General features: G+C 35.2%; 1 protein-coding gene across 7 annotated transcripts in view; it reads right to left on the bottom strand.

Annotated features, from left to right (window-relative positions):
- Positions 1-14299, bottom strand: part of RPS6KC1 (ribosomal protein S6 kinase C1) — a 186227-nt gene that overhangs the window by 116169 nt on the left and 55759 nt on the right. For 5 of the 7 annotated variants that reach the window (XM_074385175.1, XM_074385174.1, XM_003930359.4 and 2 more), the window contains one exon: positions 9358-9717. The exons of 1 other annotated variant lie outside the window; for it this stretch is intronic. In XM_074385175.1, the coding sequence (XP_074241276.1) occupies positions 9358-9717 (360 nt within the window). Of the gene's footprint in view, positions 1-1902; positions 1950-9357; positions 9718-14299 lie in introns of those variants that run through there. One more of the 7 variants, XM_074385178.1, reaches the window with a different exon arrangement.

Below are 14299 nucleotides of genomic sequence, written 5' to 3'. Positions count from 1 at the left end.
CCTGGACAAAGCCAACAATAGCAAGCCAATGGGGAAAGGACTGTCTCTTCAGAAAATGGTGCTGGGAAATCTAGCCTTGTCTCCTACTTTTTACCATATATAAAAATCAACTAAAGATAAATTAAAGACTTAAATGTAATATCTAAAACACTAAAGACCCTAGAAGAAAACCTAGGAAATACCATTCCGCATATCAGCCCAGGCAAATACTTTGTAACAAAGTCTCCAAAACAATTTGCAACAAAAACATTAACAAGTGGGCCTAATTAAACTAAAGAGGTTCTACAAAGCAAAACAAACTATCAACAGAATAAACAGACAACCCATAGAATAGGATAAAATATTTGCACACTATGTATCTGACAAAGGTCTAATGTACAGAACCTATAAGAAACTCAAAGTCAACAAATAAAAAACAAACCCCATTTAAAAATGGGCAAGGATGAGGCCAGGTGCGGTGGCTCACCCCTGTAATTCCAGCACTTTGGGAGGCTGAGGTGGGTGGATCACAAAGTCAGGAGTTCAAGACCAGCCTGGCCAAGATGGTGAAACCCCATCTCTACTAAAAATACAAAAATTAGCCAGAAGTGGTGGTGGGAACCTGTAATCCCAGCTACTCGGGAGGCTGAGGAAAAAGAATCACTTGAACACGGGAGGCAGAGATTGCAGTGAGCCAAGATCAGGTCACTGACCTCTAGCCTAAGCAACAGCACAAGACCCCATCTCAAATTCTTTTTAAAAATGGGCAAGGACATGAACAGACACTTCTCAAAAGCAGCCAACAAATATACAAAGACAGGCTCAATACAAGTAATCATTAGGGAAATGCAAATCAAAACCACAATGAGACAGCATCTCCTATCAGTCAGAAAGGTTGTTATTACAAAGTCAAAAAATAACAGATGCAGGTGACATGACAGAAAAAAGGGGATGCTTATACACTGCTGGTGGGAATGTAATTTAGTTCAGCCACTATGGAAAGCAGTCTGGAGATTTCTCTAAGAATCTAAAATAGAACTACCGTTCAATCCAGCAATTCCATTACTGGTTATATACCCAAACAAATATAAATTATTCTACCATAAAGATACATGCACACATGTTTATCACAACACTATTTACAATAACAAAGACACAGAATCAAGCTAAATGCCCATCAATGGTGAACTAGATAAAGAAAATATGGTACAGATATGCTATAGAATACTATGCATCTATTTAAAAAAAAAAATGAGATCGTGGCCTTTGCAGCAATAAAGATGGAACTGACGCCCATCCTCTAGGCAAATCAACACAGGAACAGAAAACCAACCACCACATGTTCTCACTTATAAGTGGAAGTTAAACATTCAGTACACATGGACACAGAAGGGAACAATAGACACTGAGGCCTATTTGAAGGTGGAGGGTGGGAGGAAGGTGAGCACTGGAAAACTACCTACCAAATATTATACCAATTACCTGGGTGACAAAATTATCTGTACACCAACCTCTGCAGCACACAATTTACCCATGTAATGAACCTGCACATGTACCCCTTAAACCTAAAATGAAAATTGTAAAGAAAAAAATGAAAATGGCCCTAAAAGACTTGCTCAACACAGTGTTGCCACAAAACTTCTATTTGGTTTAAAAACACACACACAGTTATCTGCAAAGAGCCATAAAGCACAACAAAACAAGGTAAGCCTGAACATAAATGAGTATTGGCAATTAAATCCAATGATATATAAAAAGGATAATGCATATCACAACCATGTAAGATTTATTTTAGGCATACAAAAGTTGTTGAACATTCTGAGATCAATCTGTGTGACTCAGGGGCCTAGAGGATAATGGTGGCCACCGAATTTCCAATCAAACAAAAAACCAAGAGAGCAAATAAATCCATTTATGACTCACATTTTCAGCACCACTAGGAAACAAAGATATCATGACCTTTGGATTATCTGTAAATAGAAAAACAAATCAAATTACAACAGCACTCCCAGGGCCCCCCCATTACAGACTAATGGATGCGGTGACCAGAGGAAGCAAAGCTTAAGAGATTCCCGGCTGGGTGTGCTGGCTCATGCCTGTAATCCCAGCACTTTGGGAGGCTGAGGCTGGTGGCACATACCTGTAATCCCAGCTACTCGGGAGGCTGAGGCAGGAGAATCACTTGAACCCAGGAGGCTGAGATTGCAGTGTGCCGAGATCATTCCATTGCACTCCAGCCTGGGCAAGAACAGCAAAATTCTGTCTCCAGGAAAAAAAAAAAAAAAAAGATTCCTTGGGAAGAAAAAAATATACCTATATTGGGGTGGGAGCAAATTGGACTTAAACCAAAGCACAGGAAAAAACAAGCAAATAGAAAATGGAAGCCCAACTAAATGCCAAACACAGGTTGGCATTTGATAGTTAAAACAGGCTTTATAGGGTTGAAAGTAAGGAAAATGAAAAGTGAGAGCCTTGGTAAGGCCTTCCTACTGGGGAAGAATCAGATATATAGAAAATGAGTGATACCTCTTCAAGATGTGGCAGTGAAAGTCCAAAGAGAAAGAAGAAAAATGAGAGAAAGGTCAGGATCCTACAGAAATAAGAGAAACAAGAGCCCAACCCATTCCCCATCATCATCCATAACGGAAATTGCAGAGAAGAGGGTGGAAACAACAGAAAGCAGGTTCTCAAAACTGGAACCCTGCCCTTGTAAGGAATGGGAATAGGAAAAAGCAGACCTGAACCGGGTGCCATGGCTCACACCAGAGTCCTGGCTATTTAGGAAGCTGAGGCGGAAGGACTGCTTGAGGCCAGGAGTTCAAAACGGTCTGGGGAACACAACGAAACTCCTTCTCCAAAATATTTTTTAAAAGAAAAAAGCAGACCTCCTCTACTCAACACTATTAATGATCAGGATAATAATTACCCTTGCAGAGGGGAGATGAGGAAGCTTCTAGGGTGCTGGCCAAATTCGGCTCCTTGATCTGGATGCCAGTCACACAGAAGTGTTCCATGTGTGAAAATACACTCACAGCTGTATGGTTATGATATTTTCCTTTCTGTGTATATAATATACTTCCATTAAAAGTTTAAAAAACAGATACCATGCTGGTTCTCTAAAGAATTATCATCTAAGAAACATATAAGAGAACACACAGGAACAACCAAAGCAATCATTTTTGTTTTTTAAGGCTAGGGAAGAAAGGATAATAAATGGCCCTGTTGGGCCATGACAGATAAGCAGAAATAACATTTCAATGTGCTTTGTTTGTTTGTTTCTGCCTAACATCCCTTCCTCATTTGGATCCATTCCTTCCACATTCCATGGTTATGCTGTTCAGTTCATGTGGTTCATCAGGGATAGCTCTGTCCACCTTCCCAGGGATAACCAAATAACCTATGCCTAATCAGGTTACAAAGACAGAAGTGAAAGCTATGTGACTCATGCCAGGCCAATCCTCTCTGGGGTTTTTATTGGAATTACGGGGGGAAATATCTGCTTCATCTAGGATCCTGAGGACAAAATCTTTATAAAGCTGGAGCTGGCGGGGGGGGGGGGGGGGTTATCTTTCATGCCATGAAGATAAAATCAAATAAGAGAAAGGGGATAGCAAGTACAGGGTGTGAACAGAGACAGGAAAATAAAAAGACATAGACCTGTTGGCATTTCTTGAACACCTGAATTGAGCTATATGTAACCATTTATGTGGAATAAAACACTCTTTTTCAGATGGACTAAAACAATGTTTTCTATATGAGCCTCTTTGAGTTGGTTAGTTTTTTATTACCTGGAGCTGAAAATCTAGTCTTACTACAAAACTTGAAAGAGAATTACCTGAGTATAGGACAATTTAAAAAGCAACTCTCTTTTCATTTGTGAATATCAAGAATAGAACATCTAAAGTCTTCTCTTTAAACCTATGAGAAACAGTTCCTTCTGAGTTCAATGCATTAGTAACTGATTTCTCCTGTTGGCAGGCACTTCATGGATCAACTAAAGAAAGGAAAAAAAAGAATGCTGATAAGGAGGGAAGACAGAAGGCTAGGTGGCATATTTAAATCATTTTAAATCCCTTTTTAAAATCTGAGACTGTTTTGAAATGCTTCCTTCTAGCCAGTTTCAAAACAATTAAGATCTGAAAAATTCTCAACTAAGGCAATTTATTAAATTAGAGTGAAAAGTACACATTTTATTTTAAAACAGAAAAGGCTGTGAAGATGTTCATGACACTCAGGTCACACCTCAAGGAAAAAATAAAAAAAAATAAGAAATATTCTGTATTTGTTTAATACTGCTCCTTTGTGAAAAGTAAGATGTCAACTTCCAGACTGAGATGGACAGAAGGCTCATACTTCAATAAGCAGCCCCTCTTTTCCAACTTTATTACAATGATAAACAAAATATACAAGTGATATCAAAAGGCACAACTGGGTTCAAACTTAAGATAAAAATCTCTATGGCAAGTGATATTTATCCTAGGAACTCAAGAATGGTTCAATATAAGAAAATCAATGATTTATTTATCCTCTGAGTTTCCAAATAGTTGACTAACTCTTATTCACGGACTAAATCAATGGTCCAACACTGCATGCAAGGCCATGGTGTTTGAAATATGTCTGGACATCCCTGAGAGTCTAGCACACATCTACCCAAGAAAAAACTATAAAAATTGGTTTGGTACTGCTTATTATACCATTTACCAGATTGAAAATGGCAGAATAAAAATGTTTGCATCTCTTATCTAAGAATTAACATTAAAAATAGTCTCTTTGGTCAAAAATATCAATAAAATCTTCAAAGAAAAATTGGATATCAACAATATCCAGAAATACATTATGAAATTTCACTCATAATGTATGCAAGAGAAGAAGAAAGAAGGTAAAAGGGAAAGAGAGAAGGGAGAAAAGGAAAAACAAAGGAAAGAAAAAGAATGAGAAGCGCAGGGGGAAAGAATGGAGTATTTTTTAAGTGTGGCATCAACATCAAGCGAAAAGTGACAGGTATGACTATAGTAGCAAATCTACCAGATTTTTTCAACAAGATATATATACACTACAAAATCATGGGTCATATTAGCATGCTATTAAGTTGACAGAAACAATCTCTTGAAGGGCCATTGCTCAATTTTATTTTATATATTTAGAAAATGACCATTTTATATTCCCTATTACAGGGCCTGGTACATACAAGTAGCAAATGCTTGTTGAAGGATCAACTAGATGAATAGATGGCTGACTGAAAACAAACAAATGGGTAGAAGGAAAAATGATAAATACTCAACATAAGAAAGTTTTCAAATATTCAATAATGGAGAAGAATTCCTGCTTCTCCATTTTAAAATGCTAATCTAATTAGGGGGAACACGTGAGAGGTAGCACAGCACAATATGAAGGAGAACACTATTTAGGCTCAGAAAGACCTAGGTTAAAATCCTAGCTCAACTCTTACTGGCTTGTGTCCTTGAGTAAATTGCTTAATTTACATAAGACTTAGTTTCCTCCACCTATGAAACAGGGATCACAATATCTACCTTACAAAGACATCAAACTAGCACTTTTGGCACCTGGAACAAACTACCCAAAACCAGCTCTCAAATCAACTCTGTAATTCATAATGTAGCCCACAGATGGGTGTTACTAACAATGCTCACCATCTGGTAGCTTCCTGTTTTAAATAATTATTCTTGCTAACTAGGTGCCAAGCTTTTAGAATCATTACATTAAATGTTTCACCCTCTAAATTTTGGTGTCCTTAGACAAAGTCCAGTATGGCCAGTCACAGTTCAACTTATGGGGTTGTTATGAAGATTAAAAATAATATAAGAAAAATATCTTGTACAGTGACAGGCATGTAATAAATTGTTATTACATAAACATTTTATTAATACCTCTATGTAATCCACATACCACTCTATATTATCACAACTACTCCAATAAGCCCACACAGAGATTAATCATATCAGCCACTTTCAGTAATATATAAACAAGATGGACAGGAAAGGGTGACATATATTGCAACACTCTTTTCAAAAATTCAAGTTGATTCCTTCCACTCTGACTTTTGGATTTTCTCTCTTAAATCCATAAAGACCTGAGAATTTAGAAGAGAGACAGTACTTTCACTCCAAGAGCCATTTCTGAAAGGGAGTAAGTAAAGTGTCAGGTTCAAAGAGAATTCAAAGTTACCACTACCAGGGTACACTTATTCTCCGCTGGATAGGCAAACAGAGCTGTTGCTATTGTGTTTTGCATGTGGTCTCAGCTGTGCAAATACCAGTTAAATAAGAAAAACATCAAGCCATCTTTATCAGACCTACTAACAACCCAGACAAACTCCTTTAGGATGAATAGTTTAGTAACAAAATAACAAAATTTGCCAACCCTAAGAATCTTTGTATAAAGCACTACTTAGCTCTGAAAGATTATATTCTCTGAATTATCAGATATCCAGAAATACTTATTTTATTATAAGACATGCTAATCCATGCCAATAAAAGTCACAAGAACAAACGTTATGAAGAGTTCAATTTAAATGATTTATAGGTTTTACTTGTTATAGAGATCTTTCACTAACAGTTTTGTCAACCTGGAACAAACCTTGTCCAAGGAAACATCTCTTCTAAGCAAAAAAGTCAAATCAAGCTCACAACTAGAGCCCCCAGTTTCCCCACAAATTGAAGGATAATATCCATACGTCTGTTAGGTGGTGACTAGTATGCTAGTACAGAATGCATGGACTGGAAGTACTGTCCCGACCTTACATTTGACACAGGGTCAAATGTCTAACTAGGAGGGCTGAAACAAAGGTTCTTTTACATATTGGTTAAAAATTAGAGTTCTATGATTGTGGTTCCCGTAGTTAGTATGAATAAAAATGGATCACATTACAAATAAACAATAAAAGACTAAAATCAGTTTAATCAGTTACTAACTTTCGGGAATTGATGTCATATTAACAACGGAAACCAATCCAGAGCAGGAATGGATATTGTGGTTTTAAAAGGACAAACATACATTAAATACAAGATACATGTTTAAATGGTAACATTCCTTAAGATAGTAGTCTAGTGGGTTTGGTATCAAGTTCTAGTGGAGAAATAATTCACCACCATAATCAGCAAAGTAACTAACCAAATGACATATTCTTTGTTATTTTCTGACATGTATCTATAATTCTCATTCTGAAGCACAGATTTTTATTTTTCTGGTGCCATCAAGTGGTAACATTATGAAATGTTCTAAGATTAAATGCGAACAACTTAGAAAAATGTCACACTGACCACCCTGATGTGTTTTATTTACGTCAATTAAACTCCAGTGATGTTTTAGCACATAATTCTCTGAAAAGAAACGGAAAAATATCAGAGCAGATTTTTTAAATAATTCATACCCATTTTAAACTCACAACTCAAGTGAGAGTTAAGGCAAAGAATAAACATGAATAGATCTTTAAGACCATAACGCTCCACCAGCAAACAAAAAACCCAACAGATAGTCGGGCGCAGTGGCTCGCGCCTGTAATCCCAGCACTTTGGGAGGCCAAAGCAGGTGGATCACCTGAGGTCAAGAGTTTGAGACCAGCCTGGCAAACATGGTGAAACCCCGTCTCTACTAAAACTACAAAAATTAGCCAGGTGTGGTGGCGCACACCTGTAGTTCCAGCAACTAAGGAGGGTGAGGCAGGAGAATTGCTTGAAATCCCAGAGGCAGAGGTTGCAGTGAGTTGACATTGCGCCACTGCACTCCAGCCTGGGTAACAGAGTGAGATTGGGTCTCAAAAAAAAAAAAAAAGAAAAGAAAAAGAAAAAAAACCCTAACATTATAAAACCGTTTGAAAAATAAAATTAGGATGAAAATGATCTTTCCATCAAAGCATGAAAACAAGGAACTTCGAAATTAGACTACCAATTAGAAGCCTTAAATGTGATAGCCTATATTATATAACAATATCAAGAGGACAAAATTAATGAGAAATGAATTTAGAATCAATTATTTGAAACTGTGTTAACAGATTCCAAATGGTTATATCAGCACTTCAGTAAGACAAAAACTAGTCAAAAAGGAAACAAGACTCCAGCTCCTCTTGTTGCTATACACACAAAACATTAATAGCTGTTTGATCCTCAGGCCCACTAAAATAGGTAGCAATTGTGAAATCTGAATTCCCAGTTGAAGATGACAAATTGAACACATTTTTTTAGCTAGTTTCCCTACTGAAACTCTATTAACATGGCAGTCAAAAAATTTATTTAAGACAAAAATCCCACACTGACAAAGAAACTAAGAAGGTAACAGCAACAAAAGTTTAGAAGATAAAAAGGTATAAAAAGTAAACATCAATACACTGCCATGGGAATATAATTTTAAAAAAAAAAGGTAGATGGATGAGAGGTTACTAAAAGGAAACTCAAGAAAGTTGCCAAATATACATGGCACGGTAAAACTCTCCAAAAATTCAAGAATTGGTGGCAATAGGAAGTGGGAATGAAAGCTGAAAACAAGAGAAATGGTCAAAATCCTGGTTAAGAAGCAGTTAGGATCCTCCATATACAGGCAGGTACACCACATTATAAAACTGAAAGTTTATACTTCAGAAATAACAAAAGGCTTCTGGACTGCAGGATACTAGGCACAGTGAGAAGTACTATAGTAAAAAGTGTTAGTAATACAGGAGACCAGTAATCTGAATGGTACTGACAAACCCAAGACCACAGAACAATCTTTTGTAAATAAAACCACTGGAACAATGCCAATATCAATCTTTGATTACTGTATCCAAAAAATCATGTAACTAAATGCAGAATGCTTCATTCTACTTCTATATAAAAAAATTAAAGGGCTAAAACAAAAGTTAATACTTCACAAGAGTAAGCTCTACATATAGACATTCAGTTACATTCAGCTCTACACGTCCCACATCACCTCCATTAATTACATGAGAATTTACAACAGCTACAAAGAACAAAACAGTAGGCAAACCCAAGAACCTTTTATGCTCTCAGTATAAAATCCATTTTATTTTGTCTTTTCAGGTCATCAAGAATTTCTGTGAATTACTCCTGAGAGAGATGAAGGCTGGTAAAACACTGCCTTATCAAGTCAGAAATGAAAGATCATTATTCATACAAGAGACTTGGAGACTTGCTGACTTCTTTTTTAATCCTGTTTTTGTGGATTAATTGATTAAAAGTAGAAAGTTAAGTACCTCCAATAATGTCTAATGTCAAGTATATATCCATATATAGGTCTTTAAAGCTTCAGTAATTTCTCATTTTCAGTATTATTTCCATAAGACTATACAGAAGATATACATATGTACTTTTCCCATATACCAACAAAAGACCATGCCAAAACATATTAATATACATAAAACCATACCTTGAACACCTTCTAGGAGTAAATCAACTCCCTTCCTATAAAAATCAGAAGCAGCTTCATAGTCATCTTCTTCTTCCTTTTTTAAAGCCAGCTTTATTAATTCTCCTGCTTTCTCCAAATAATCTCTCTTGCCAAGCTTGGGTTTTAAACTGCCAGGAAAGAGGCTACGACTTTCCCTTTCTTCTGTTTTGTTCTGTTCACTCTCAGAAGCAACAGCTCCTAGTGCTGAAGAATCCAAAGAAAGATTGAGACTAAAAGTTCTAATGGGAGAATCTTGATTGGAAGCCATTCCATCATCTAACTCAGCAAGAGAATCCACATCAACAGTAAGAGAGATCAGATCACTGTCACTGGAGAAGCCTAGAAATATGATCACAATAGTAAACAGATATTAAATTGAGAATCAGCCAAATGAATACAAACCATGCTAATTATTCATTTTTCATATTATCCAAGTCAATTTGGAAGGCTGTAATTTACTGATGGAAGTCAGTGTCTAGCAATTTGTTTCGGCTTAGTCCATTCATTTTATTCTCTCTATAGAACTCTGGAAGACAACTTCCTTGCCTTAAGCATCAAACTAAAATTGAAAACAAATCTTCATCTAGTTTGGATGCCAAAAAGAGCCTTTACCACAAGATCCTGTAAGCTATTTACAGAAAACTGTTGCCTGTACACAGAGTTGCTACAAGTAACAGCATTTTGATAAAGGAAAAAGTACTTGAATCTTAGCTCTTTTTTTTTTTTTTTTTAAGACATCATCTTGCTATGTTGCCCAGTTGCACTCCAACTCCTGGGCTCAAACAATCCTCTCACTTCAGCCTCCATAAGCATGGGCCACCATACCCAGCTCCAGCTCTTAAAACTTACTGTGTGACAAACAGCAGGTTACTTCATAGTATTACTTACTATGTAAGACTTTAAATGAGGAATAGAATTAATGCATATAAAGCATAAGAGACTACCACTATTTTATAACTTTTATAACAATTACATAATACAGGTTGAATATCCCTCATCTGAAATGAGGGACCATAAGTGTTTCAGATTTCAGATTTTAGGTTAGGGATACTCAACCTGTAACTATATAACAATTATCCAATGTGTCATCAGAAGTGTGCTTTTTGGTAACTATCCATATCTGGAAAATGTATGCTATTTAGCATTCGTAAAAGTCAGAATTTTTAGACATTTTTGTCTTAGCCTCTTCCACAAGCTTTTGGAAAGGTATATTTGCACCTATGTTTTCAGACAAAAAACAAAGTAATAGGTGCTACCGAATTATTTAGCAGTGAATATTCCTTCTCATAGGTCATATAACAGACATCTGATAAATGAGCATAATCCACAATACATACCAAACTTTCTGCTCTCAGGACTGCCTTTCAAAATGATTGTGGATTCTAAAATGCTTTTGTTTATGTGAATTGTATCTGTGAATATTTATTAAATAACAATACTGATATTCAGAAAATACGTCTAGAAATGCATAAAATAAAGCATTAAAGCCCTGTTATATAGTAACATAATTTTTATGAAAAATAACTATATTTTTCAAAACAAAAAAAGCGGCATTGTTTTACATTTTTGCAAATCTTGTTAATGTCTGGCTTAACAGATGATAGCTAGACAATCATATCTGATCCTGCTCACAATCCATTGTCATATGTTGTTTTGGATGAAAGATATAAAGGAAATGTTACATAGATAATGTAATTGGAAAAGAAACAAGTATTAGTCTTTTCAGATAATTATGAATATGGTTCTTTGATACTACACCAAAACTCGACAATTGATAGTTTTTTTAAAGCTCGGTTGTACTGTGGAATATAAAATCCTATGAATGAAATTTCCGTTTCTGTTATATTAAAATCCATTGGTCTCTCTTGCACACTGAATAAATTTTTTTACCTGTGCGTGAATTTATAACATCATACATTGGTCATCCTGAAAGTAGGGGTTCCTTTAGTTACAAAGATCTTTCAAATGTTGACAGTATATTTCATTACCCCAAAAAAACCATATGTCAACATTTCATTATCCACCAATCTCATCAGAAAATTTTTAAGTATTGGGAAACTGCCAAACCCAAAGTGGCAGACAGAGGTTATCTAAAAATCCCAATTTTGAATTGAAAACTCCAATTTTGTTATTGGCAACAAATAATATCAGTTGTTTTCCTTGAAGTGTCAGCTTACTTCACTCCATTTCAAAAAAAAAAAAAAATGTGTCAAACACACAAGTGTGAATAATGACAGTTTGGCAATTGTTCTTTCAAGCAAAATGGTGTCCCATGAAAAAAGCAGCTAGTTCAACTAAAGGCTCAAACAACTGAACAAGTACTTTTCCTCAAGACAACTATGGCAGTGCAGTATGCAGAGTGCTTTATGCGTTAATTCTCATCTTTTCACGCAGCATATTAAAAAGACAAGTAACAAGGGTTAAGATTTAACAAAATTAACAGTTTCTACTACTTAGGAAAAATTAGCATTGGTTTTATAAGCATATGTAATGAGTTCTGTTACAGTTTGGTGTCACTGTCTTGATTCATGCCCAAGCACAGCAGTTTCACCTACCATGGCTTTTGTATCATCAGGACAAATGTCAACATGGTGAAAAGGCAAAGAATGTCCCGGTATTATTACGAAAATAGTTTTGTTTTATGAACCCCCTGAAAATATCTCAGCAACACCCAGAGACCTGAAGGTCACAGTTTGAAAGCCACTGATCTAGATCATTAAATAAGACTGACAACAGGGTTATCTAAAAACTAGTTTGGAAATAACCATGAGATCTGCATCACCACTGAACATTAACTACCAAGTTTCTCAGAAAAATTAAAAAGAAAATTATTTCCTCAATATTATATACTAAATCAAAATGAAAAGTGGATTAGACTATACAATTCTAGATCAGGGATCAGCAAGATTTTTCTATAAAAGGCCAAAAAGTAAATATTTTAGGCTTTGCAGGCCATATGTGGTCTCTGTCACAACTACTCGACAATACTGTTGTGGCGCACAAGCAGCCATAGACAATATATAAATGAATAAGCACGACTGTTCTCCAGTAAAACTTCACGAACATTGAAGTGTGAATTCCTTATAATTTTCCCATCACAAAAATCACAAAATCATAGTCTTTTAATTTTTTTAATCATTTTAAAATGTAAAAACCATTCTTAGTTTGCAGGCCATACAAAAACAGGTGGCAGGCCAGACTCAGCCCATGGACCATAGTTTTGCCAACCCGTATTTTAAATTCAAATTGCTTACTTCATATCAAATAAAGTTAGTTAGGGTAAAAACATGTTACTGGCCACTAAGCTCAAATTTCTAATCAGCTTTAGATGCTGCCTTGGCACCCTGTCAATACATATCCTCATTTTCAACCTTTTTTCAAGCCCTTAGAATGTCCAAAAAGAACAAATTCTATTCCCAAAAAGCAAAAGATTTCATTAAACTGACAATCTCAAATGAGATTCATAGAACCTACAGAAAATCTTTTCAATTCTCTGACATATCAGTCATACAGACAGTACTTCATAATAAGAATCTTTTATAACAATCTACAAAGGTATTTATCTACTATCCTATGAAATATGCATAGATTTTATGAGATTTTTCTTAAATTAAAAATTTAGGAGATTTTTCTTAATTTTAGTATATGTGCTGCTGAAGCGAGCATGATTTTTCTTAATTTTAAAACATTTATGTATTTCAATGCAAACATTTCATTAAATGATGCCAGTATATAACCTAGCCCATTGAAACTGATAAACAAATAGATACGGTTGAAAAAAGTTCTAGATTATACAGCTAATCACAAAAGAAAGGAAATGCTGTATTAGAGATCTCTTTTGTCTATTCTCTGGTGTCTTGTCACTATAACCTTCACATCATCTATCACATTGTTCTTTTTCATCTTTTGCCCCATTTTCCTTTTTAACAATAACAATAACACCAAAGGGCAAGAGGGCAACGTTACATAGACTGTTTCTTGGCTTTTGACTACAACAAACTAGTACCACAGTCCTATTTCCTCTTCCCTTTCACATCATATTTTATTAGCAATGAGAATCATAATTAAATGAGATTAGATCAAAAAAGTAAGACCATTTAAAATACCTAGAGACAAAGATAGTAAAATTAAGTAAATAAACATTCTGTAGAAAATGTTTCCTTTTCAAATTCTAATTTCTTAAGTAGGCATCTTTAAAAGCAAGCAAACACACACACACATACACATACACCCCAGCAGGTAAAAAAGAGAAATTTATTTAGCCAAACCAGAAAAAGAAAAGAGAAATAAAAAGACTTCTAGTTTAACCTTTTTAAAAAGAAGACAATTTGGCAATGCATATCAAAAGCACAAAACTGCTTCTTTCTCCCAGAAATTCAGCAATTTATACCAAAACCAATCAGAGGTGTACAAAAAAGATCTACATACAAGAATGTCCATCACAAAAATCAGTAAAAATGTGGCAATAAATTCCTAATAGGAGATTATAATACCTCCTTATGATAAAATATTATATAGCTATTAAAATCATTCTATAGAATATTTAATGTTAAAGTCATGATATATTATGCAAAAACAACCAACTACAAATGAGCATGTATATTATAATTCTACTTAAAAACAAACACAGAAAAAACGCTAGAAAGATGCACTATTAACAGTGATTTTCTATGTATGGTAGGATTATAGGTAATATTCTATAACACAAAACTTAGTAATATTCTTTGTGTATGGTAAACCCTTAAGCTCGGTATCTGAAAGATATCAAAGGAGATGCATCAAGGGCCAATACTGGGAATGTATTTGAGTAAAAGAAAGTTATACAGGCATCATTTGTGAAACATAAACCTATATGGATCAACCGGCAGCTAGTGCCAAGAATTCCAAACTCAAAAAAGGAATTAGATATGAGTATAGAGAC

The sequence above is a fragment of the Saimiri boliviensis genome, chromosome 14 (genome assembly GCF_048565385.1).
Source record: "Saimiri boliviensis isolate mSaiBol1 chromosome 14, mSaiBol1.pri, whole genome shotgun sequence".
NCBI classification, from domain to species: Eukaryota; Metazoa; Chordata; class Mammalia; order Primates; family Cebidae; genus Saimiri; species Saimiri boliviensis.
The sequence above is the reverse complement of the archived record's forward strand: the minus strand, read 5'-3'. Positions and strand labels throughout refer to the sequence as shown.